This window comes from Phoca vitulina, unplaced genomic scaffold, assembly GCF_004348235.1.
Source record: "Phoca vitulina isolate PV1807 unplaced genomic scaffold, GSC_HSeal_1.0 scaffold9, whole genome shotgun sequence".
NCBI classification, from domain to species: domain Eukaryota; kingdom Metazoa; phylum Chordata; class Mammalia; order Carnivora; family Phocidae; genus Phoca; species Phoca vitulina.
Window position 1 is genome coordinate 59,964,742 of NW_022589712.1, and position 16,319 is coordinate 59,981,060.

At 40.4% G+C, this 16,319-nt stretch overlaps 1 protein-coding gene across 4 annotated transcripts in view; it reads left to right on the forward strand.

Annotated features, from left to right (window-relative positions):
- The window catches only part of COQ3 (coenzyme Q3, methyltransferase), a 36,572-nt gene that overhangs the window by 16,521 nt on the left and 3,732 nt on the right, over positions 1 to 16,319 (forward strand). Inside the window, exons 6-8 of one of the 4 annotated variants that reach the window (XR_004300010.1) lie at positions 2,456 to 2,615; positions 4,019 to 4,210; positions 14,720 to 14,869. Coding sequence is in view for 1 of the 4 variants with exons in the window: in XM_032408193.1 (XP_032264084.1) it covers positions 2,456 to 2,615; positions 4,019 to 4,236 (378 nt within the window). In the remaining 3 variants the exon portion in view is untranslated. Of the gene's footprint in view, positions 1 to 2,455; positions 2,616 to 4,018; positions 4,886 to 14,719; positions 14,870 to 16,319 lie in introns of those variants that run through there. The other 3 variants (XR_004300011.1, XR_004300012.1, XM_032408193.1) reach the window with 3 other exon arrangements.

Here is a 16,319-nt window from a genome sequence, read left to right on the forward strand (position 1 = left end):
CTGAGTTCATCCACTCTTCTCAAATCTGGTGAGCATCTTTAGTACCATTACTTTGAGCTCCTTATCAGGTAGATTGCTTATCTCCATTTTGTTTAGTTTTTTTGTTTGTTTGTTTGTTTTTGCTGAAGTTTTAGCTTGTTCTTTCATTTGAAACATATTCCTCTATCTCCTCATATTCTGTGTTTGTTTCCATGTATTAGGTATGTCAGCTATGTACCCTGGTCTTGAAAGTAGTGGCCTTGTGTTAGAAGGCATCATGTGGGGCCCTAGAGTGCCATCCTCCCAGTCACCAGAATCAGACATTCTGGGCTCTGTGTGTCCACCTGTGGTGACTGGGCTGTAACTTTGTGCAAGCAGTGGTAGGCAGGGCTGAGCCTCAGCCCAGCTATGCACAGTGACCAGCTGTGACTTCTGTGAGTATACTGGTATACAGGGCGGCTTCCCAGCCATGCTGTCAGAGTGGCTCAGCTGTAATTGCTGCCCACATGCTGGTGTGTGGGGCTGCCCATCCTTCCCGCAGGGAAGGAGTTGCTTTGGAGAGGCCCTGGTCCTGCCTGGGGCTGCCACTAGGTGTGGTGGGGCAGTCATTGCTTTGGGGGAATGCTGATCCTCACCAAGGCTGCCTGCTGGGTGTGGCAGGGCGGGAGTTAATTTAGAGGGGCACTTTCCAGGGCAGGTACATCCACAGGGGAATGCCAGGGCAGGGTGAAGGAGACACTCAGGCTTAGGTGCCAACCCTGCATTTGCACACTCTGGAAAGTGAGTGCTTCCTTCAGTTTTGTTCCTTAGGCATCTCACTTGCCTCACCATAGTCCTAGCCCTGTATGTAATCCATTGTACATTTCTCAAAACTGAGAAATTAACATTGACATTATACTATTAACTATACTACAGACCTTGTTAAATTTCATTAGTGTTTCCACTAATGTCATTTTTCTGTTCAGGATCCAACCCTGGATTCTACATTGCATTTAGTAGCCATGTCTCCTTAGTCTCCTTCATTCTGTAACAGTTTCTTGGTGTTTCCTCTTAAATGAGTTTTATTAGGCTTAGCTTCTATTTTCCAAGCAAAATTTAATTATTACTCTTTGTGTTGTGTGTCAGTCAGTATGTATGAATGGAAGTTCTTTCACACATATTAGGAATGCTGGCATTGTGGAATTTAAAACTAATTTTTGCATTAATGGAAAGCCTATTAAGAAAATGACCATTGCTCACCACTGTTTTCTTAGAGTAAGATTTTGTAGGACATAGATTAGATATTCATAAGTGATTTTTTTCCCCAGCTCTATTGAGATATAATTGACATGTAAGTGATTCTTAATAAGATATTTTAGAATACTAGAGTTTTAGAAAAGTTACAATATGTCATGAAATAATACCTTATGTTTCAGTTTTTAATTTAAGGGCACATTGCAGTATTTCAGGATCTCATCTTTCTTTTTGGTTTTGGAGATATATTCTCTCTCTTCATGCACGCACACACACACACACACACACAGGTAATTATTAGAATGAATCTTTGACATTTTATCCCCATTAGTCTGATGAGAATATGTAGAAGAGGGAAGTGACATTAATCTTTGCCATTTGTGGGAGTAAATATAGAAAACACCATAAATACAGCCACTAAAAAATGGTAGACTAGGGTTGCCTGGGTGGCTCTGTTGGTTGAGTGTCTGACTCTTGGTTTCGGCTTGGGTCATGATCTCAGGGTCATGAGATAGAGCTCCACGACTGGCTCTGCACTTAGTGGGGAGTCTGCTGGAAAATCTCTCCCTCTCCCTTCCCCCCACTTGTGCTAGCCCTCGTACATGTGTGCTTTGTCTCAAATAAATAAATAAATCTTGAAAAAAAAGAAATGGCAGACTAACTAGACCCATAAATGGTTTGTATTCATCTAAGTGCTTATCTTGATCTCTTCATATTCTTTATACTAATGAAATCAAAACAATATAAAAAAACATTCAAGCCTCAACCGTTAATGTTTTTGTCAGAGAACACTTACTGGCATTACTCACCTACACAAGATGTGGCGCTGTATGCTGCACGAAACAAGTTAGACTCCGCACCCAAAGAGAAACCAGTGTTGACACACGTCAGACTATAAATGTGGACATGTAACAAGGAAGAGTAGCTGCATCTCATTTCTGTATTTTTATTAGAAAGTATCTGATATGTGCAAAAGCAAGTATATAATATGTCACAGTAGTATGATTTTAAGAGTTGTAAGCATTATTGCATAAACCCAGTGAGTACATCTGTAGTAGACTGCCTTTAATAATGGATTTCCCAAAAGAAAAAAACCATTTTGGTAAATTATACTTTATTTATATTCATGTATCTTAATTACACATAAATTATTTGGAAGGAAGGAGGGTGCGGGAAGCCAAGCTTTACCCAACTGATACTCCTGACATCTAAAATGGTACTTCTGTCTATATATTTTTTTTAGCCTGGTGGTTCTTTATTCATTACTACAATCAACAAAACACAGCTGTCTTATGCCTTGGGAATTGTCTTTTCAGAGCAAATTACAGGTATTGTACCAAAAGGTACTCACACGTGGGAGAAGTTTGTTTCACCTGAAAAGCTAGAGAGCATTCTGGAATCAAGTAAGTATTAAGAATGTTAACATTTTTGACAGCCTTACTGAACTTTTAATGTATCTATAATTATTAATCACACAACCTGGCACTTAATTAAATGGGCCACTATTCTTTGAATGTTGGTTTCATCTCTCAACTAGATCATAAACTCCTTGAAGTTAGGATTAGGTATTAGATACCATTCTCTCTCACCTGTGGCACCTAACCCAGGGCCAAGCAAATCACAGATGATCAATGAATACTTTTGGGCTGCTTAGTCCTTATTTGTTTAAGGATGAGGTACAAATATCTATTACTTACACATCCTCAGTTGGTCCTATTGAGGTCCTGCATATATCAGCTTATTTTACATATTATTTTTTCTGATTCCTCCATACTCAGGTACACTTGAACTTCCTTGTCACTTTTTATGTATTTTATGCTACTTATAGCATGCCTTATATTATGGTTCTTTTAAGCCCCTATCTGGCCTGTCAGCTCTGTGGAGGCAAGACTGTCTCCTTTTTGTTCTCCCTGCAGTGCCTAGCTCTGCTTTATACATTGTGAGCTCTTGATTTATATGGTGAATTCCTATCAAGTAATAACATTTAGTTGGTGTTTGGTATTCCTGCCGAGTACTTAACTCATGTATGTCTCAGGCTTTTTGTTCACGTAACAGTATATCAGTAAACTTGATTTGGAATATTGGAATAGTATCAATCCAAGGCAATGGAGGAAGTTCTAAGGATTTCTGCAAGTAACATTGTTGAAAACAGAGTAGGAAAAATTATTGTAAGATGCTTTATAGGAACATTCACTTGTTGGCAGATATTTTCTAATAAAAGCTTATGTTTATTAAATACTTACCATTCTGAACATTGGGCTACTTTATATGCATATATCATCTAACAACTCTAGGACTATATGTTCTGTACATGTGAGAACATTGAGATTCAGAAAGGTTAAGTGACTTGATGTTGGTCACCATCTAATAAGTGCCAGCCTGGGATTTGAACCCAAGCAGTCTGCTTTAGAGTTTCTGTTCTATGCTATATATAGTAAAGCATGATCTGTACTTGGTTACACAGTATTTTTTCCTATTGAGTCAGGAATCCTTTTTTATTTTTATTTTTTATTTTATTTTTTTTTTAAGATTTTATTTATTATTATGTCAGAGAGAGAGAGCACACAAGCAGGGGGGGAGGAAGGGAGAGGCAGAGGGAGAAGCAGGCTTCCCACTGAGCAGGGAGCTCGATGCGGGGCTCGATCCCAGGACCCTGGGATCATGACCTGAGCCGAAGGCAGACGATTAACCGACTGAGCCACCCAGGCGTCCCAGGAATCCTTTTTTAATATAGAGTCGCATTAGAATCTTGGCATTTGGAAAGTAATTACATATTAAATCTACTCTTTCTGATTGTTTTTTTCAGACGGTCTGTCAGTTCAAACTGTGGCAGGAATGCTCTACAACCCCTTCTCAGGTTACTGGCATTGGAGTGAAAATACCAGCCTGAACTATGCAGCTCATGCTGTGAAGTCCACAGAACAGGAACACCCAGTGCCTGAGTTTGTTTTCAAAGGGGAAACAGAAGAGCTCAGACATAAAGACTTCACCAACCCAGGTGTGCAGGAAGAGCTGAAGAAGTGAATTGTTTCTAAGGACTATGTATAATATGGCTTGAAAGTCTGACGTTTACATATGTGAAAAACATACACTTTGTCATTTGTGAGTGGATAGTGAAGAAAAGAAAGTCAACAAAAAGGGCTAAAACCTTGGATAAAAGTTTTGGTTGTTTCATCTAATAGCCACTTTCAAGGGATTATTCTGTGGATAAAAAGTTTTGGCAAGGTATTGTGTAATCTGGGCATTTAAATTCCTCAGCCTTTGTTTTATAAATAGGGTATGCATATTTGACTTCACTTTACAGATTATATATATTCATCCAGCATGTATGCACATACGTATATGCTGAAATGTGTTTTAATTTAAAGGAATCTGCATTATCTATGTTCTTTATCAGGTTTTAGCTAAAGGCAGTTATGCTTCTGACTTATGAAAACCAAATATAGTTCTATGCTACTTATATTTGGGAAGACAAAATGTATTTTTTCCTTTAAATTTTAGTATGTTGGAAAGCAAATGGATTGTTAAATCTATGCCGCGTTTGGATTCAAACATTAAAATCAAGAAGTTCAGATGATGTTGGACATACTTCTATACAGTTCCATAAATGTTTTATTGTGACTTTTTTTTTTAAGTAGGAAGGACTTTTTAAAACTCAATTAAAAATTCAGTTATGGAAATTTTCTTCTTTGGCTAACATTTTTATAATTGAAGGGACTAACTTGAAATGTATTTTTATGCTTCTTGAAGTATGTGAGTCCCTGGCTTTTTCTGAAAGTCCAGATGCTCTATATAAAGACATTCATAGAGGCTGTTAACCCAGTGTGACAAACGTGGATTGAATGTGTGTAACCCAGGTGGAAGGTCAGCTTTTTAACTTCCTATCATTTTTCACTTTTACACTCATGTTTCCTGTATTCCTTTGTCAGTGTCTGTTAGAATTAGCTCCTCAGGCAAACACTTCCCAGCCACCTTAGCTTATCATTTGCTTGTTCTCAGCGGCATTATAGGGGAGGAAACTGAAATTTAAAGAATTAAAAGAGGAATTTTAACTTCAGTTGCTGTTGTGTAATTAAGGTGCTAAAAATTAGGAGCTTCCATTGGCCTCCCTTTAAAAGTTAGATTCTTAGTCCGAATTCTAGTAGTTGTTTTTTTTTTTTATTTTATTATGTTATGTTAGTCACCATACAATACATCATTGGTTTTTGATGTGGTGATTCACGATCCATTGTTTTCATATAACACCCAGTGCTCCGTGCAGTACGTGCCCTCCTTAATACCCATCACCCAGCTAATCAACCCCCCCTCCCCCCTCCCCTCTAAAACCCTGTTTGTTTCTCAGAGTCCATAGTCTCTCATGGTTCATCTCTCCCTCCAATTCCCCCTCCCCATTTTTCCCTTCCTTCTCCTCATGTCCTCCATGTTATTCCTTATGTTTCACAAATAAGTGAAACCATATGATAATTGACTTTCTCTGCTTGACTTATTTCACTTAGCATAATCTCCTCCAGTCCCATCCATGTTGATGTAAAAGTTGGGTATTCATCTTTTCTGATGGCTGAGTAATATTCCATTGTATATATGGACCACATCTTCTTTATCCATTCATCTGTTGAAGGGCATCTCGGCTCTTTCCACAGTTTGGCTATTGTGGACATTGCTGCTATGAACATTGGGGTGCATATGGCCCTTCTTTTCACTACATCTGTGTCTTTGGGGTAAATACCCAGTAGTCCAATTGCTGGGTCATAGGGTAGCTCTATTTTTAAATTTTTGAGGCACCTCCACACTGTTTTCCAAAGTGGCTGTACCAACTTGCATTCCCACCAGCAGTGTAAGAGGGTTCCCCTTTCTCCACAACCTCTCCAACATTTGTTATTTCTTTCCCTGTCCATTTTTGCCATTCTAACTGGTGTAAGGTGGTATCTCAATGTGGTTTTGATTTGGATTTCCCTGATGGCTAATGATGATGAACATTTTTTCATGTGTCTGTTAGCCATTTGTATGTCTTCTTCAGAGAAGTGTCTTTTCATATCTTCTGCCCACTTTTTGACTTGATTATTTGTTTTTTGGGTGTTGAGTTTGAGAAGGTCTTTATAGATCTTGGATACCAGCCCTTTATCTGTAGTGTCATTTGCAAATATCTTCTCCCATTCTGTGGGTTGCCTCTTTGTTTTGTTGACTGTTTCCTTTGCTGTGCAGAAGCATTTTATCTTGATGAAGTCCCAAAAGTTCATTTTTGCTCTTGTTTCACTAGCTTTTGGAGATGTATCTTGAAAGAAGTTGCTGTGGCCGATGTCAAAGAGGTTACTGCCTATGTTCTCCTCTAGGATTTTGATGGATTCCTGTCTCACATTGAGGTCTTTCATCCACTTTGAGTTTATCTTTGTGAATGGTGTTAGAGAATGGTCAAGTTTCATTCTTCTGCATGTGGCTGTCCAATTTTCCCAGCACCATTTATTGAAGAGACTGTCTTTTTTCCATTGCATGTTTTTTCCTGCTTTGTCAAAGATTATTTGACCATAGAGTTGAGGGTCCATACCTAGGTTCTCTATTCTGTTCCATTGGTCTGTGTGTCTGTTTTTGTGCCAGTACCATGCTGTCTTGGTGATCACAGCTTTGTAATAGCTTGAAATCGGGCAACGTGATGCCCCCAGCTTTGTTTTTCTTTTTCAACATCTCCTTGGCGATTCGGGGTCTTTTCTGATTCCATACAAATATTAGGATTGTTTGTTCCAGCACTTTGAAAAATGTCATTGGAATTTTAATCGGGATGGCATTGAAGGTATAGATTGCTCTGGGTAGCATAGACATTTTAACAATGTTTATTCTTCCAATCCATGAGCATGGAATATTTTTCCATCTTTTTGTCTTCTTCAGTTTCTTTCATGAGTGTTTTGTAGTTCCTAGAGTATAGATCCTTTACCTCTTTGGTTAGGTTTATTCTGAGGTATCTTATGGTTTTTGGTGCCTATTGTAAATGGAATCGTTTCTCTAATTTCTCTTTCTACAGTTGCGTTGTTAGTGTATAAGAAAGCAACTGATTTCTGTGCATTGATTTTGTATCTTGCCACATTACTGAATTGCTGGATGAGTTCTAGTAATTTCGGGGTGGAGTCTTTTGGGTTTTCCACATAAAGTATCATGTCGTCTGTGAAAAGAGAGAGTTTGACTTCTTCTTTGCCAATTTGAATACCTTTTATTTCTTTTTGTTGTCTCATTGCTGTTGCTAGGACTTCTAGCACTATGTTGAACAACAGTGGTGAGAGTGGGCATCCTTGACGTGTTCCTGATCTTAAAGGAAAGGCTCTCAGCTTTTCCCCATTGAGGATGATATTTGCTGTGGGTTTTTCATAGATGGATTTTATGAACTTGAGGAATGTTCCCTCTATCCCTATACTCTGGAGAGTTTTAATCAGGAAAGGATGTTGTATTTTGTCAAATGGTTTTTCTGCATCAATTGAGAGGACCATATGGTTCTTCTCCCTCCTCTTATTAATGTGTTCCATCACATTGATTGATTTGTGAATGTTGAACCACCCTTGCATCCCGGGGATAAATCCCACTTGGTCGTGGTGGATGATCCTTTTAATGTATTGTTGGATCCTATTAGCTAGGATTTTGTTGAGGATTTTGGAATCCATATTCATCAGGGATATCGGTCTGAAATTCTCCCTTTTGATGGGGTCTTTGCCTGGTTTGGGGATTAAGGTAATGCTGGCCTCATAGAATGAGTTTGGAAGTTTTCCTTCTGTTTCTATTTTTTGAAACAGCTTCAGTAGAATAGGTATTATTTCTTCTTTGAATGTTTGGTAGAATTCCCCAGGGAATCCAGCAGGCCCTGGACTCTTGTTTTTTGAGAGGTTTTTGATCACTGCTTCAATCTTGTTACTGGTTATTGGCTTATTCAGGTTGTCCATTTCTTCCTGTTTCAGTCTTGGCAGCTTATAGGTTTCCAGGAAGGCCTCCATTTCATCCAGATTGCTCAGTTTATTGGCATATAGTTGTTGATAATAATTTCTAATAATTGTTTCTATTTCCTTGGTGTTAGTCGTGATCTCTCCCCTTTCATTCATAATTTTATTAATTTGGGTCCTTTCTCTTTTCTTTTGGATAAGTGTGGCCAGTGGTTTATCGATCTTATTAATTCTTTCAAAGAACCAACTTCTAGTTTTGTTGATCTGATCTACTGTGTTTCTGGTTTCTAATTCATTGATTTCTGCTCTAATTTTAATTATTTCTCTTCTAGTGCGTGGCTTAGGCGTCGTTTGTTGCTTTTTCTCTAGTTCTTTAAGATGTAGAGTTAGTTGGTGAATTCAGGATTTTTCTATTTTTTTGAGTGAGGCTTGGATGGCTATGTATTTCCCCCTTAGGACCACCTTTGCAGTATCCCATAGGTTTTGGACCGATGTGTTTTCGTTCTCATTGATTTCCATGAATTGTTTAAGTTCTTCTTTGATTTCCTGGTTGACCCAAACATTCTTGAGCAGAGTGGTCTTTAGCTTCCAAGTGTTTGAATTTCTGCCAATTTTTTTCTTGTGATTGAGTTCCCGTTTTAGAGCATTGTGGTCTGAGAATATGCAGGGAATAATCTCAATCTTTTGGTATTGGTTGAGACCTGATTTGTGACCCAGTATGTGGTCTATTCTGGAGAAAGTTCCATGTGCGCTCGAGAAGAATGAGTATTCTGTTGTTTTAGGGTGGAATGTTCTGTAAATATCTATGAGGTCCATCTGGTCCAATGTATCATTCAAAGCTCTTGTTTCTTTGTTGATTTTCTGCTTAGATGATCTGTTCATTGCTGAGAGTGGAGTATTGAGGTCTCCTACAATTAACGTATTGTTATCAATATGACTCTTTATTTTGGTTAACAGTTGGCTTATGTATATGGCTGCTCCCATGTTGGGGGCATAGATATTTACAATTGTTAGATCTTGTTGGATAGACCCTTTAAGAATGATATAGTGTCCTTCTGTGTCTCTTATTACAGACTTTAGTTTAAAATCTAATTTGTCTGATATAAGAATTGCTACCCCAGCTTTCTTTTGAGGTCCGCTGGCATGGAAGATAGATCTCCATCCCTTCACTTTCAGTCTGGATGTATCTTTACATTCAAAATGAGTCTCTTGTAGACAGCATATGGATGGGTCCTGTCTTTTTATCCAATCTGCAACCCTGTGCCATTTTATGGGAGCATTTAGGCCATTCATGTTGAGAGTGATTATTGAAAGATATGAATTAATTGTCACCATGTTGCCTGTGAAGATGTTGTTTTTATAGATTGTCCCTGTAAATTTCTGTAGTATATCACTCTTGGGGTCTTTCTCCTTTTATAGAACCCCCTTAATATTTCTTGCAGGGCCAGCTTAGTGGTCACATATTCTTTCAGCTTCTGCCTGTCGTGGAAGCTCTGCATCTCTCCATCCATTCTAAATGACAGCCTTGCCAGATAAAGTATTCTTGGCTGCATGTTCTTCTCATTTAGTACCCTGAATATGTCTTGCCAGGCCTTTCTGGCTAGCCAGGTCTCTGAGGATAGGTCTGATGTTATTCTGATGTTCCTCCCTCTGTACGTAAGGAATCTCTTCCCCCTAACTGCCCTTAAGATGGTTTCCTTGGTTCTAAGATTTGCAAGTTTTACTATTACATGCCGGGGTGTTGGCCTGTTTTCCTTAATCTTGGGAGGGGTCCTCTCTGCCTCTAGGACTCGAATGTTTGTTTCATTCCCCAGATTAGGGAAGTTCTCAGCTATGATTTGCTCAAATACATCTTCTAGTCCTCTCTCTCTCTCCACTCCCTCCGGGATTCCAATTATTCTGACATTGGAACGCTTCATGGTGTCACTTATTTCTCTGATTCTATTTTCATGGATTCTGAGTTGTTTTTCCCTGGCCTCCTTTTTTCCCTTTTTATCTATTATATTGTCTTCCAGGTCGCTTATTCTCTCTTCTGCCTCAGTTACCCTAGCTGTTAGATTATCTAGATTGGACTGGATCTCATTGATAGCATTTTTAAGTTCTTCCAACTCAGCTTTCATTTCTGCCCTTAGAGACTCTATGTTGCCATTAATTGATTTCTCCATTCTAGCTATTGTCTTCACAATTGCTAGCCTGAATTCCATCTCTGACATCTTGGTTATGTCTGCATCCATTTGTAAATCTGCAGCATAAGTCATAATCTCTGAGTCTTTTCTGTTTTGGGGGCTCCTCCTCCTAGTCATTCTGTTGATGGGTGTTTGAGGGAATGTATAGAGTCCAAATTATTGACCAGAACCCAAGCAAGATGCACCTGTTTTCTTGGGACCTTAGGGTTGCTGGCCTCTTGTTTTCCCAGCCTGTCTTCTGTGGGAGGGGCCTGCCGCGCTGTTACTCAGGCAACCCTGTTCTGGCGGAGTTGCCCTGCGACCCTGTGGCGGGGGATGGGCTCAGTGGGAATCAGTCTTTGGGGCTTTTGTTCTCTGGCGCCTTTCCCTGGCGGCTTTCTGCGTCTCTTCCGCGAGTCAGAGCAGAAGAGACCGTTTCCAACCCTCTGCCTCAGAGCAGAGAGATCGCAGTCTGTTATTCGGTGAGCTCTCCAGGCCACACTGTTTCCGTTTCTGTCCGTGCTGCTATAAACTGCAGGGGCCTGGGTTGTGCCCCCCTCCACAGCGCCCCCAGTCCTGCCTCCAGGTCGGGGCACGTCTCTGCCCTTTGTGCTTCTAAAACCGCAGCCGCTCCCAGTTCACGCTCGCGCACACACGCAAGACCCCGCTGCTCCAGGATTCCGCCTTGGGGGCTGCACTTCGCAGGCGCAATCCCGCTGCTCCAGGTTTCCACCCCGGGGGCTGCCCTAGAGTCCTTTCCCTCCTGCTACCGATCTGCGAGTCTGTGCCCATCCGCAGCGCGCGAGGCTGTCACTCACCGGCGGTGTAGGATCCCCATGGCCAGGCACCCTCCCGCTGCCGTTTATCCTCCGATATCTGCCCGCAGAATCACGGCTCTCCGCTTCCTACCTCAAAACCAACCGCCTGCGATATTGTTTGTAGAGATCCAGATCTTCTTACATCTCAGGCTGGTATCGTGGGTGCTCAGAGTGGTCTGGTGGATATCCAGCTCAATTCCGGGGACCAGTTGAAATAGGGTCCCCTACTCCTCCGCCATCTTTCCCCCCCCGAATTCTAGTAGTTTTATTACCAAAACAAAACTTCCTCATTCTGCTAGGGAAAAAAAAAAGTGTTGGTATAAAAGAGTAATGTAAGACCAATGTAATGGAATTGATTAAAAAGCAGTCCTCCAAACAAGTGTATTTATTTTAGAGAAAAAACACTAACTTTCAGTTATTAAAAATATATTCTTAAGTGCTGGAAGTTCAGGGTGATTCAGTAATAACTACTTTGTTTCTCTTGACTTCCAATGGAATGAAAAGATGAAAATTTCGTGCCTCTCTGTATAATCTAATTTGATCTTTCAGGCCAATTTCAACCAAATTTCAGGAGAAATAGGTTCAAAAAGATACTACAAATTTTTTTAAGTGTATATTTGTAGAGTGAGGATTACCCAGCTGAAAATTATTAATTCTGAGAACTACCAACTTTTGAAAAGCAGTAATCTAGCAATTAGGGCTATGCTGGAGAGTTTCATCTGCAAACCTTCCCTCAGGAACTCTGGGTTCATGAGAATGCTCTGCAAGAAATAATGATGGAGACGTTATGACTAATGGTCCAGCAAAAGAGACTATAGGGCGCCTGGGTGGCTCAGTTGGTTAAGCGACTGCCTTCGGCTCAGGTCATGATCCTGGAGTCCCGGGATCGAGTCCCACATCGGGCTCCCTGCTCGGCAGGGAGCCTGCTTCTCCCTCTGACCCTCCCCCCTCTCATGCTCTCTGTCTCTCATTCTCTCTCTCAAATAAATAAATAAAATCTTTAAAAAAAAAAAAAAAGAGACTATAAACCTGACTTAGAATGAAAAAGAACAAGGCTCAGAGAGCAAGAAGTTGAATTTGCAGGCAATCTTAATTTGGGGTGAGGGGAACAACCATGGGAAGCTGGGCAATGACCCTGACCACCTTGCTCAGGGGGGCTGTAATTAGAAAAACTGCTAGACCATCTGAGGTTGGCTCAAAGGACTACAAGCACTAGGAGAGCAAAACTTTAGGCACTTAGAAGTAGCCATGAATGATGGTAGGAAGGGTCACACAGCAAGGCAGGTGGTAACAGAGAGATCAAGGGGTGTAGCTTTTCCCAAAACTTCTGCAAGGAACAGTGGGATCCAGCACCCAGCACATATATGCAAAACCCCCTGGGAACCTGCAGGAGCCTTCTGGAAGCAGGATTCTAGAAACTAGTCTGGTTAAGAGACTAGAATAAAAAGCAACTGCAATTGTTACAAAAGCGTTGATTTTTCCCAAAGTTGATATGTTCTGGGGAAAATAAGTGCCATGCAGGCATATAAAACATTGCTGTATTTGTGTGTTCTATATTTTTCCTGAAGACAAAACATCACAAAAGAATTGTCTTTAAATCTTTTATTTTATGGGGCGCCTGGGTGGCTCAGCTGGTTGAGCATCTGCCTTTGGCTCAGGTCATGATCGCAGGGTCCTGGGATCGAGCCCCATATCAGGCTCCCTGCTCATCGGGGAACCTGCTTCTCCCTCTCCCTCTGCCTGCCGCTCCCCCTGCTTGTGCTCTGTCAAATAAATACAATCTTAAAAAAAAAAATCTTTTATTTTATGTTTGGATGTATACTTGAGGCCCTAGAAATGCTATCACGTTGTCTTTCCCCTAAATCATGCCTGAGTGCTCTCAGATGAAAATGTCAATATCATTGCAACTTGTGATCTTAAGGAAACTTTCTATTTTTTGATGAACGTTTGGATTTGGAAAACAGGGGCACCATTTGGGTACTAAGGTTGAACATTTTGTTTGATTATGATTTGTTAACAGAGTCATTTTGTAGGTAAGCTTAAGACTCCACAAAGAGCCGTTCTTTGTAGTTGTGTTGCTTTGGAGAATTTGTTAAAGGCCTTCCCACTGTTCAGTTGATTTCACAATGTATAATTGGAAAGCTGACAGGATGATGTGTATCCTGTTTCCCCTCCACACCACAGCCAAACATATCAAAAGGGTTGTCTCCATTTCGTCATTCTCTCACTTCTCGGCTCACTCTGCTTGGCCCCCCTCCATTATTGTTTCATTGAGACCATTCTCACCAAAGTCACAGATTGACCACGTGACTGTACCCAAAGATCATTTTTCAGCTCTTATCTCACTCGTTGACATTGTTAATGACCTTCTTCCTTTAAACGTTCTCTTCTATTTCCATGACTTTACCCTCTTTGACTAACCACTCCTTGTCAGCCTGAGTTCCCTTTTCTTGCTCTACCTACCCACCTGTTGGCTTTAATTGGATGGTTCCCTATACCCATACTTTTATAGTCTCCTGTAAATAAATCTTCCTCAAATTATCTTATTTCAAGGGGGCCATCTGCTTCCCGTTGGGGCCCTCACTGATAAACCCACTCCCAACCTCTTCTTAAAACCCTTCAATGGTTTCTCATTGCTCTGAAGGTAAAAGACCTAAATCCCTTAACATGGCTACCAAGTCCTGCCTACTTCTCAAGCCTCATCATTTATTTTTGACAAGTATGCTGGATTATTTTTTCAAGATTTTTATTTATTTATTTTAGAGATATATATAGAGAGAGTGCAAGCGGGGTGAGGAACAGAGGGAGAGGGACAAGTAGACTCAGCACTGAGTGCAGAGATTGAAGGGGGAGCTTGAGCCCAGGACCCTGAGATCATGACCTGAGCAGAAATCAAGAGTCAGACACTAAACTGACTGAGCCACCCGGGCGCCCCAAGTACACTGGATTTTAGTAACAGAAGAGTTCATTATCGTTCTTTTGCATTATTTTAAACTTTACATTTAAAAATAAATATAAAATAATTTCAGACTTACAAAAAAAGTACCAAAAGTAACCCAAAGGGTTCCCATATACCCTTCATTCAGCTTCCCAAATGTTACCTTTATTTATTTATTTATTTTAAAGATTTTATTTATTTGACAGAGAGAGACACAGAGAGAGAGGGAACACAAGCAGGGGGAGTTGGAGAGGGAGAAGCAGGCCTCCCGCGGAGCAGGGAGCCCGACGCAGGGCTCGATCCCAGGACCCTGGGATCATGACCTGAGCGGAAGGCAGATGCCCGACTGAGCCACCCAGGCGCCCCCCAAATGTTATCTTTAACCACAATACGATGATAAAACTCAGATAATTAACTTTGATACACCACTATTATCTAATCTACAAACCTTATTTAAGTTTATTAATTGTCCCACTAGTGTCTTTTTTAGCGGGAAACAAGATCCCACATTGCTTTAAATTGTCATGTCTTAGTCTCCTTTAATTTGGGACAGTTACTCATTCTGTCTTTGTCATTCATGACTTTGACAGTGACAGAGCACTGGACATTTGTTTTAAATGTACCTCAACTTGTATTTTTTTTCTTATTATTCTTCATAATTAAATCCAGGTAATGCACTTTTGGCAAGAACACCACAGAAGTGATATTGTGCCCTTCTCAGTGCATCCTTTCAGGAGATCACGATGTCAATACGGCTTGTTACTGTGGATGCTAAGTTTGATCACATGGCTAAGGTAGTGTCTACCAGATTTCTTCACTGTAAGTTACTGTATTTTTTCCTTTATAATGAATAACTACCTTATAGTAAGATACTGTGAGAATATGTAAATGCTGAGTTGTTGGTACTTTTACCCACCAGTTTTATCATCCGTTGATGGTCACTGCTTGAAACAGTTATGACTGTGGTGTTTATCTAGTGGTCATTCTCATCTTTCTTTCTACACTATTAATGGAATTCTGAAAGGAAGAACTGTCCCTTCTCCCCCATTTGCTCATTTATTTAATTATTTACTTTTATTAGAGTGGACTTGCGGACATTATCTTCTATGGGTTATAACCCACTGCTATCATTTTCATTACTCAAGTTGTCCCAGATTTGGCCATTGGGAACCCTTCCCATGTCCTTTCACAACCCTATACTTTTTCAGACACTTCTTACTTTCTGGCATCACAGGGGACTCCAGGCTCAACTTGTATTTGTCTCGATCCAGCTCAGGAATTCAAGGAACCCCAATTCCTTTTATTGGAGAATAGTATTTAGAAACCAAGATCTGAGCACTGAGTATCCTCTACTCCTGGGGCGTCAGTGCTTCTAGGCCCTCTCCGCAGACAGAGCTAGGAGGGAATGGATGCACACACCTGCACACATCTATACTTGTTTCTCCCCACCCCATGTGTGTGATGAACTCAGACTGATACCTCTGATTGCAGTCCAACATCACAAGGTTTATCCCACCATTCCTGCTTTCTTTATTTTACTTATTTGCTCAATCCTAGAATACTCATAGTTTCACAATTGCTAAACAAATTTAATTTAACCCTAGCATATATAGTTAAAATACTGTGTTCCAAAGTTATATTGACTTAGTTCTTTTCTTCCTCATCCATGTCAATCTGGTTGTGTTGTTCATTCTAATTAGTTTGTAATTTGTAATTCATTTGTATTCAGTTGGTTCATATGTTACTGTTTGTATTTCTTTTTGGGTTCTCCCTCCCCAACATCCTGGCTGATTTAAATTTATTTACTTTTGGGGTATGTACAACTAACATGGTTCTAAAAGTCAGAACTATAGAAAAAGTTATACTCCTAGACCTGTCACTCCCCCATATCTCTTCCACTCCCGAATCCCCTACATCCTATTCTTTCCACTCCATTCCTCCTTACTCACTGTAGGTACCCAATCTCATTATTTTTCCAGTTTCTCACATATGTGTGTGCATGTGCGTTTTGCACAAATAAACAGATACATGCATAGTTTGTTTACTTCCTGTCTTGCTTACAAGAAAGGTAGCAAACCATAGCACTGTTTCATGCTTTGTCTCAAGTCTTGTATTGTTACGTTCTGCTCTTGGAGTTTGCACAGTTTCCCCTTCACTCAAGAACATTCATACCCCCTAACTATTAGCCAGCATCCTCCCTCCCCCCCACTTAGTTCCCTGTACTTCTCCTTCAGACCTCGGCCCAAGCATCACCTCCACTAGGAACGTT